The sequence below is a fragment of the Cyprinodon variegatus genome, unplaced genomic scaffold (assembly GCF_000732505.1).
Source record: "Cyprinodon variegatus isolate N-32 unplaced genomic scaffold, C_variegatus-1.0 Scaffold341, whole genome shotgun sequence".
In the NCBI taxonomy this organism is placed as follows: Eukaryota; Metazoa; Chordata; class Actinopteri; order Cyprinodontiformes; family Cyprinodontidae; genus Cyprinodon; species Cyprinodon variegatus.
In genome coordinates, this window is record NW_015150794.1 from 543,007 (window position 1) to 553,475 (window position 10,469).

General features: G+C 37.1%; 1 protein-coding gene across 1 annotated transcript; it reads right to left on the minus strand.

The window, feature by feature from the left end:
* Positions 1-897: 897 nt before the first annotated feature.
* On the minus strand, positions 898-6,334 carry rps4x (ribosomal protein S4, X-linked). Its single transcript, XM_015385475.1, has 7 exons — positions 6,261-6,334; positions 5,634-5,711; positions 5,270-5,450; positions 3,307-3,404; positions 3,028-3,199; positions 2,546-2,703; positions 898-1,050 (listed from the first exon to the last, which is right to left on the minus strand). Exons 1-7 carry the CDS (start codon positions 6,261-6,263, stop codon positions 949-951), a joined length of 792 nt encoding a protein of 263 aa, XP_015240961.1. The 5' UTR covers positions 6,264-6,334; the 3' UTR covers positions 898-948.
* Between the last annotated feature and the right edge of the window lie 4,135 nt (positions 6,335-10,469).

Sequence of the window (10,469 nt, forward strand, 5' to 3'; positions counted from 1 at the left end):
ATTGGTCAGAAATCCCTTCATCCAGGATCCAGAAACTCATTAAAAGCTAGAGGAAGCAACTAGAGGCTGTTTTAGCAAAGGGATTTACAAAATATTGACATCTCTTTTTTGCTGAGGTGCCAGTATTTTTGCAGCTGTCAAATTTTGTTTCAATGCATATTGCACATTGTTAGACCAATAAACCTCAATTCAATTCTGAAATCTTTACTGTGTCCTTCAGTTAGATATAATCAAACTGAAATAGCTGTTGCAAACACCCAAATATTTAGAAAATAATCAAGATTAATAGGGGTACCCAATCTTTTCATGACTGTATGCCTCTGAGGTTGACTGGTTCATTAATGACTACACAGCATCTAAACATCTGTAACCCATCTATAGACTGTAGAGGATCTCAAGGCTCTGGGTTCAGTCTGCTCCAAGCTCTCCACATACAATCCTGAGCGGTTTGTACCCATTACTGTTTAACCTGTCTGTCATGTTCTAAGCATGATCTTTAAAACATGAAGATTTCCTGAGACGATGAATTTGGGGCTTCCAGCACCTATAGGCGACACCAATAATGGGAATCTAAAAGCATTTAGCCACAGCTGGAACCATCAATCTAAACATTTTATTTTAAATAAAATGAACTCAGGTTGCATAAAGGGTTTTTACAGACACGGCTGTAATATCTACCTATTAACAGCATTATTTGTATTTACAGCTTTTAATGATTGCCTTTCTTAACTTTGAGTTTGTAAACAGGTTTTCTGATGCAGCATGATCCCCTGGCATCTTTCATGACTTAAAAATATATATATATTATTGCTCACACCAGGATTCATGGTTTTTAATTGGCACATTAATAACAACCTATAAACTACATGATGTGTGTAATAAATCAGCACAACAGTGCTTGTTTAGTAAATAACATTTTATTTGAAAACCATGGGTCAGGCTGTCTGTTTAGCTGCTGCCTTGCTTGGCGGCCAGCCTCTTGTCTCTCTCCTCTGCAATGGTCAGACGGATTCCCTTTCCTCTGGGCATGGACACCCACGGCTTGTTGCCCTGAAACCAAACAGGTAAGGTCAGAAACATCTGGATCAGTTAAAGGCCTTCATGATGCAACTGAAACATGAGCAGTTAGGTTAACAGCAGCTTAACAATATGCTAGAGAAGGGTCTAAAGCAACTGCTCAGAAGAGCCTGGCCTTCCAGAGCCAAATCAAATATATCCAAGTAGAGACAAATGACATTTTAAACGTAAGAAGTGTCTAATGTGAGTAAAACTATGATAAAAATTAAGTGAGGAGTTTCATTTACTAAGCTGCAACCGGTCCTTTAAAGACTGCCAAAATATTAAAATGATTGACACGTCGGATATAAAGGAACGTTTTAGGAACAACAACAAACCAAGACATATTGCTTTACTTGAGCTAAACTTTGGTTATCTCGTTTATTTTTAGGAACAATCAGTCATGAACGTATGATAGTCCAGATTTGCCAAATTTAAATCAAAGTATCATTTTTATTATTGAGCAAAATAACAGGTTTATAACAGTTACTGTTAAAATGTTTAACAGAAGCCAAAAATGGCGCTGCAGCACATTAGTTCAAGTAATTACCCCACTATTGACTATGAATCAGCTTATTAATGAGCATTACTCCCACTTTTCTTTTTCCACCAGGAATAGGGCTGAAAAAAAAATCTGATTGACCGATTATTGAAATAATCATTTACTACTTTACTAATCAATTTATCATTAACTGGAGCATAGAGACTGTTAAATAGGCCTTTAGCCGACACATCAACCCACCTAAAGCAGTAATTATACCAAGATTGTAAAAAACATTTATCAATATTTTGCATTTAAGATTAAAACATTTTCTTTAGTCAATTTTCTCTATCCAGAACCCAAGTGGAAAGTTTAAGTTTCAACTGTTTTATTTTTGTGAAAAATGTTCTCTAAGGAACCTTAAGGAACTTTCAAAAACCCACCATGACCCCTGACCTTCAGCATCTATGTTACCAAGATCTAATCAAGGTGCGAAGTCAACAGAAACACCCAATAGGAGCGATAACGATTACCATTAAGAGTTTAAAGCAGCTTGAAGGTACTGTAATAATCCAGTGCTACACAACTGTGTTATTACACACTTATAACTACAATTCAATGAATATTGCAGCTCTAATATTGATCATTTTCCACTGGCAGAACAACATCCTAAACATTTAAGTTTTACTTCTGGTTTTCATAAAACAGATGACTTGATGTGTTCAACTTTAGCCGTCAAACTTTAAGAATCAATAAGTTACTTCATCTCCTCAGCTGCAGACAGTAAACCTGTTAGTCTGAGAGCTCAGAACTTCTTAGAGGAATTAGTCGTTTTTTTCATTCCAGATCAAAACTCTAATGATCATCATTGCTCCAGACTGATGGACCTAAAGAGTCCTGACTGATAAACTCATTGATCAAACTCAATGTAACCCAATATTTTAAGTGAGGAGGAAATTCATCAAACCGACCCAAAAGGAGGACAGAGACCAGTTTGAATTTGCTCACCTTGCCAATGACAAAGATGTTGGAGAGCCTGGTAGCGAAGCTGTTGCCTGTGCTGTCCTTAACGTGAACCACGTCAAAGGAGCCAGGGTGGCGCTCCCTGTTGGTGATGATGCCAATACGCCCCAAGTTAGCACCACCGGTCACCATGCACAGGTTACCTGGAAACAGGAGGCAGCAGGTCAGAGACTGTAAGACAGGTGAGGAAAGGAACACTGGTCTGCGGCTCCTTCTGAATATTTCAAATCCGTAAGAAGACTTAAGCCCAAGCGTCAGCAGGGGCCATGATTAACACTACCAGGAAGGGAGGAGCTAAGCGAAGGAAGCAAGACGCTGTAAGGCTCAAATTAACCAGCAACATTAATGAGCTCTGGGTTCAGCACAGCTCTGGACGATGCTCTAACCGTTTGCCCAACGAAAGGCGAAAGAACAGGAGCTATGATTTGACATATTCTGAAGGAGCCCATTTGTTGAATGAAACCTACCAGTATCAAACTTAATAAAATCTGTGATCTTGCCAGTCTCCAGGTCAATGCGGACTGTGTCGTTGACCTTGATGAGGGGGTCGGGGTAGCGGATGGTGCGAGCATCGTGGGTCACCAGGTGGGGGATTCCTTTGGTGCCGATCAGGATTTTCTTCACCTTGCACAGCTTGTACTGTAGCAAGAAGGGAGGGGGGGAAAGAAGAAAAACTTTGATAATTTATTCCAAACAAAAGCTGAAATATTTTGGGGTTATAGTCACCTGACAGTAAATGATCCTACCTTGGCCTCCTCTGCAGTGATGCGGTGGACGGTGAAACGTCCCTTCACATCATAAATCAGACGGAAGTGCTCACCAGTCTTCTCAATGCTGATGACATCTAAAGGAACAAAAACATTCAGCATTTACACTCAGCATTAGCATCATAAGAACGCCGCTTGGATTTGATGAAACAGTGAGTTACTTTTCAACCTAACTTCAAAATAAAACCATAGGGAACCAAAACTTTACATGCAGCACATGTTCAGGAGTCCAGCTTGAGAAAAATCACCCATCAACGTGGGGGAAAAGAACAAAAACACCCAAATTGTATTAATCTTTGTCTTTTTAGACAATTGATTTAACTAAACGGATCTATTTGGGAGGTTATCTAAGAACATTTTGCCATCCAACAGCTGGTGGTTGGTGTTTGGATATAAAGAAGCAGCGGGAGGCCTTCCTGGGATCTACTAAAAACAACCTCACGAATCTGTTCAACAGTAATGAAATAGAGGTTTCTATAAACTTAACAGCAAACATACTTTAAATTTGAGCAAAATCTCAATTAGTTCTGAAACGTTTTTGGAAAAAGCAGGTAATAACGTGTTCGTGTTTGCTATTCCGAGCCAACGTTTGATTTCATTCTTTATTATTACCTTTTAACTATGAATCTGTCTTTTGCGAATATATAATAATTCTGAAGGACTTTAAGCAAAGAAGACACTTAACATTCTTTATATAATCTAATAAAATGGCCGTTATACAACAAAGAAAACAGATAAATTAAATGCAACTTTATCTATGTAAAATGATGGGAGATTACACATCTGGTATATTGTATTTGAGAGAAACTATATCTTGGTTTTGATTAAAGACTATCATGGGAATATTAGCCAAGTACTTAATAAATAATCTTTGCGTTTTGGATATGACAACTGCATACTAAAACAGAAAACTCAGTTTTTTGTATACAGGTGGAGTGGTGGCCTAGTGGTTGGGGCATTGTGCATGGGTCCTGGAGGTCCCACTCATTTTCACAGACTGCCACTTTGGGTCCCTGAGCGAGACCCTTATCCCCACACTTCTCCCCCCAGGTGCCACACAATGGCAGCGCACTACCCCTCATTGGATGGGTTAAATGCAGAGAGTGAATTTCCCGATGGAGGGGGAAAAGGGATTTAAAATATTTTTGTTTTATTTTTATTCCATTTAATTGCAGTATCAGGAGGACATGAATAATTCTGAACTCCTCCTTAATCTGGATAAAACAGGTGTCGCAAATCAAGGATTTAATTGATCCTAAATTAGACTTAAGTGCAACTAAAAATCCAACCAGGTTTCAAAGAGTCTAAGTTTGACTTTTGCTGCTTAATTTCGTTTATCAAACTAGATTATTTAACATATTGAGGATAAAAGGGAGACATTTTAGTAAAGCACGAAAAAAGGTTTTTAATACCAGCCTGCTTACAATCAACCCCTATTAACAGGGTTAATTGTCCATGTCCCTGTGCCCCACTGCCTTAAATACAAAAATAATACAAAAAAATTACATTTTTCAGAAATCTACCTTCACCAAAAATTCCATCCCCCAAACAAAATGATCAGTTTCCAAGAATGGGCATTTGTTTACAAATATCACACCTGTGAAGCAGTTACAGAATTTTAATAAACAGCTAGAAAAAAACAGTCATCCATCCCATCCCTATTGTAGACATTTTTCCAAAGCAATGGTCCAAAGGTTGAAAGGGGAGCAGCTTTAAACTAAAATATATTTCACCTGATAATCACTTTAACTGGAGCTCAGAACTTCTTAGAGGATTTAGGTTGTTTAGTTTCAGCTCATTGCTGATCAAAACCACAAATTCATCAACGCTCCATTAGAAACAATTAGCCTAACTAGTTAAAAACCCCATTTAATATCACAAAGATGAGCCTGAAGATGAACTGGACAGAAACAGAGGAGAGCAGAGACCTCCAGGCACTCACCCATGAACCCAGCAGGGTAGGTGACATCAGTGCGGACTTTGCCGTCGATCTTGATGAACCTCTGCATGCAGATCTTCTTCACTTCATCGCCTGTAAGGGCGTACTTCAGGCGGTTCCTCAGGAAGATGATGAGGGGCAGGCACTCCCTCAGCTTGTGGGGACCGGTGGAGGGACGAGGAGCCTGAAAGGAGGAGAAAACAGGGATGTTAACTCAATGCGCTACATTGATTTCTAACCTTTGCATGGCAGCTGTCAAGTGAACCAAAAGACACCGCGTCAATTAGTGCAGCATACAGAACATCAGATCCTTAACATGTATAGGGTCGTAAACCTAAACCCGAGAAATAAAGGAGCAGATACTTACAAAGACTCCGGTGAGCTTGTCCAGCATCCAGTGCTTCGGCGCTGCAACGCGCTTCAGGTGCTTCTTCGGTCCTCTTGCCTGGAAAGGAGACGACAGTCAGTCAAAACTTTGGGAATAAACCATTCTGGACTGGAATAAGAAGCTAATTATAACATTTGTTTCTTATTCGGGCCGAGAAATCTAACAGCACGCTTCGAGAAACTACATTTGCCCGGCCGTGTTAGCTTGCTGTGCTAACGCTGAATGAATGCTGGTTACTAGCCTGTAGCGGCCTCACCACACTAACTTTAAACACTTTTCAACTAAATTGCTCACGCTTCTGACAAAACATTAGACTCTACTTGTTTTATAGAGCATTGAATTCAGTCATATGCAGGGAAACACACACATTAAAGCAGCATAACGGTTTCCCTGGTTATGCTAAGCTAGCAGGCACTGGGTTAGATAGATAATTTTCAAATCATCTTTTAAGAGTAAAAATCACCATCGTGTCTTACAATTTACAAATTTAACATTAGTTTATATGTTTTATTCAACAGAAAAACACAAGTTTGTTTGATAATGTAACGAGAGAAGGGGATGTTTAGAGATTGCTAGACGGCAGAATCATGAAGAAAGACAGCTCACCATGTTGGAGTCTGCGGGGAAAAGGACGACCTCACTTCCGCTAGTCAATGATATCGCTTCCTACGGCAAACTGGGAGGGACAAACGGGTCGAAAGTCGTAATCTTGAACGTGTAAAAATATTTTGTAGCGTCTTATCTACATTTTAAGGCACCATTAAAAACGTGAATTTTTTTTTAAGTTATAGGTAAAAAAGTAGCACAGATCTCTAAACACATATTTGGTAAAACTGTAACTTAAATGTGTTGTTAAAGCATTAATGTTGGACATGTATTTATGTGATTATTTAAATATGTAATTGTCAAACGTATTTAATATCTGAAAACATGCTTTTTACGTCATTGACAATAAAGATCTGTTCTATTCTAAGGTGTTTTTGAATTGAATTAAGTTTAATATTGACACGAGCAAATTTAAAATAAACTGACTTGAGATTAGAATTCTGTCATTGTAAATTATTTGATAGCTTTTAAAGACATTTAGAAATTTACATTCAACTTGTTTAAAAAGAAAGATCACATCTCTCCTATCCTGGCTTCTCTTCATTGGCTTCCTATTAAATCCAGAATAGAATTTAAAATCCTCCTTCTCACATATAAAGACTAAAATGGCCATGGTCCATCTTTTATCAGAGATACTAGTGGTTCCTAGAATTTCTATAAGTAGAATGGGAGACAGATCTTTTAGTTATCAGGCTCCTCTCTTGTGGAACCAACTACCAGTTTTAGTCCGTGAGGCAGACACCCTGTCTACTTTTAAGGCTAGACTTAAAACTTTCCTTTTTGATAAAGCTTATAGTTAGAGTGGCTGGGGTTAACCAGTGCTATCTCTATAGTTATGCTGCTATAGGCTTAGACTGCTGGAGGACATAGGGACCCCCATTTCATCATTCTGCTTCATTCTATCTCTATTCTCCTACTCTGCAGAATCTGTTAGTTCAATCTCTAACGTTATGCTCTCTCCGCTTTTTCTTATAGTAGCTTTGCTTCGTCTATTCCTGTTTGGCTAAGACACCATTATAGATGTTGGAGATCAGCCTGTATTCAAGTGTAGTCCTGTTTCTCTGCCTGTGACTGGCTGGATGTTGCTTTTTCTATGTCTGCTCCTGTCTACTTGAACCCCAATCGGCCTCAGCAGATAGCTGCTTACACTGAGCCCTGTTCTGGTTCTGCTGGAGGTTTCTTCCCGTTTAAAGGGAGTTTTTCCTCTCCACTGTCGCTACAAGCATGCTTAGTGTGAGGGATTGCATTCAAGTCAATAAGTCGATGCAATCAACTGGTTTTCCTTAGATAGAAAACTTTGAATCAACTGTAAATTGCCTTGAGATAACAGATGTTGTGAATAGGCGCTATATTAATAATCTGAATCGAATTGCATTTAGCTGCCTGTCCTGTTAGGGGCCCAAGTGCGCATATCATTTGTGACCTACTGGTCTATAAACTTAAACTTAATGTGCAAAGAGACCAGGTTGGCATTAAAAATACTTTGCAAAAAAAAAAAAAAAACGTATTATAATTGACGGATAAGCTATACTATATGAGTTCTGACTGAGCATCGTAAAGCTAGATTTAATACAAAACAATAAAAAACAAAAAGTAACAAATTATGGTTATTACTTTCACCAAAGGTTTAGAACATTTAGAAAGTAGAAAATAATGTATATAATGGATTATTATAACTAAAAGAGTAAAGCATTTGAAGACATTAGAGATCAAATAAAAAAAATACAAAATGAAAGAATCCTTTGAGTCATTTACATTGAAATAGAATATTTTTGCATTTATTTTTGTTTTGCTTATTGATACCAGAGAGTTAATTTCTAATTAAACCTGTATGATTGAATAACCTATCGATTTGCAGATGTATCTACAGGATGTCTGACAGCAGCTCTGGGTTATCAGAAATTACAGGAAATGCCTGTGACTCATCTTAGTCCTGTTTACATTTGAAACCCCTGCTGGGACTGTGTTGGCCTCTGCCAAATGACTCCAACTAATGATCACGCGCCAGTTCCCTCTCTGAAGGCAGCCCTGCTTCCAGCTTGCAGGAACCGATCCCAGAAAGTCAGAATATGAACCTGGACTGGATTCATGCCGGATAAAAATACTCCTGTGGGGATATATATGCATAGTGACCTACTTTTCATCAAGGTTTTATTGACACTTAAACACATGTATTTTTCTTTAAGATATAAAAAAGGAACTGATAAACTTAGATAGGAGAAAAAATGCAAAAAAAGAGAAAATTTGTTCTTAAGAGATGCCTAAATTATATGAAATGCTGCTTAAGTCCATCTGAAATTTTACAGGTGTGCTGAATGTTCATGAATTGTTTCATGAATGTTTTCCTGAAAGTATGAAAACTGACCTAGGGACTTTCCACAACTGGTTAGGTGTGGAAAAAGAAAATAGACTTTACAGAAATATTTACATTTTCATATTTTATTCCTTATCCTGCACTGACTTTTTCCTGAATTTCTTCCTACACCCCTTGCTCCCTTTAATCCTTCATTCCTACTGGTGGTTTTTGCTGGTTAAATCCTCCCCTTAATGGACCTTTATGGAAAAAGTTCATAGTAAACCTTTGCACATATACTTTTAAAGTGCACAAAACACCTTTCACCCTGTGCACCATTCTGCAGAGGAGCTGAGCAGCTCCTTCAGTGAAAGTCTTTTACACCCTGTTTGTAAAAAGGAGCACTACTGCATGTCATTCATCTCTGCTGCAAACAGGCTTAATTACCATTTAATACCCTGTGCAATAACCTGTTTCTCTATATTTGACACCCAGTGCAATAACTATATATATATATATATATATATATATATATATATATATATATATATATATATATATATATAAATTGAATATGCATGTAAACACCCTGTGCAATAACCCTGTATAATAATCCTGCTATTAAAAAAATGTGGATGCACTGTATATACTGTATATATCCCATGTACCGGTTTTCTTCCTTTGGCATATTGACTATTTGAGCTAAATTTCTCCACTGTGAGATCAATCAAAATGATCCCATAGTGATATTTGTTTAGATTCCCTTAATTTAAATCGCAAATAAAAGCATTTTTATCTTGTTCTCTCTTGGTGGATACTTTATTAGATTTAAAATATGATCCGAATAAGCCCATATTGACAAGGTCTCCTTCTACACCATCAATACCAAATTATTGCTGTTTGCATGAAGGTTATTTTGTTTCAAAACTATTTGTGCATCGTGAGTGTGAAATTGAAGTTGTAGAGAGAGTTACATTCAAAGGTTTTTATTTCTAGAATAAAAAAAAAAAAATTACAATAAAAGGTACAATATTTTTTTGCACCTAATCAAATTTTTAGTACCGTACACATACACAAATTCTGTTTTACAAGTTGCACATCAAAAACCTCTTACATTCTCAGTTTTGCTTCAAAATGTTCAGAACTGTTGTTGCAAAATTGTTTGTACATTGTAACTTTGGTGTTTTGTAACGGTAGATTTGTTTTTAAGCTTTCACAATTACAAAAATAAAAAATATACACCTCTTCAAATTCTTGAGTACAAGTACACAAAGTGAAATATAATAATGGGACGGTTCTGTTTTCCTTTGTCGTTTGCCTGAGGAAGCGGCAGTTCCGCAATTCTCCACTAGAGGGCAGTCTGTAGCCTTGAATTCAAAAGGAAATTAAAACATAAACTAGGCGGCCTTTTTTCCTATTATCACATCTAACCACTCTGGTCCTATATGTTATTTTTTATGAAGAATAAAAAAAACAAACCCTGGAATGGAGATTTTTTTCCACAATCTTTAAATGTTTTGTCTCTCTGAGAAAGTTAAAGTTTAACAGGCCAAAATTAACATTTATTACAGCTTGTTCACACTTATATCAATCAAGGTAGATCTGATCTCAGGAAAGACTGGTTTCTATTGTAAAATTTGATTATCATGAACTGGAAAAGATTAAGAGTTTTTTTTTTTTTATGATATTTCAACATGCCTTTGTATTACCATTAAAATCCAACAGGTGGCAGTGCGGTACTTTGCTGTGATTTAAGATTTAATATCTATGGCAGGTTTATTTTGTTAAAAAAAAGAAATACATATAATTTCTGAACTGCATTTAGTATTTATTCTGTAAAGATATTGTTAATACAATTCTTAGGTCGGTGGAAGGTCAACAAGGTATATTTTCAGACAGACAGACAGACAGACAGA

Bases quoted from the DNA above. Each gene is read 5' to 3' on its own strand.
- rps4x (XM_015385475.1), bottom strand. The intron at 3,200-3,306 runs GTAGGATCATTT...TTCTTGCTACAG, and splicing joins TCACTGCAGAGGAGGCCAAG to TACAAGCTGTGCAAGGTGAA. The intron at 1,051-2,545 runs GTGAGCAAATTC...GTTTGGTTTCAG, and splicing joins ACATCTTTGTCATTGGCAAG to GGCAACAAGCCGTGGGTGTC.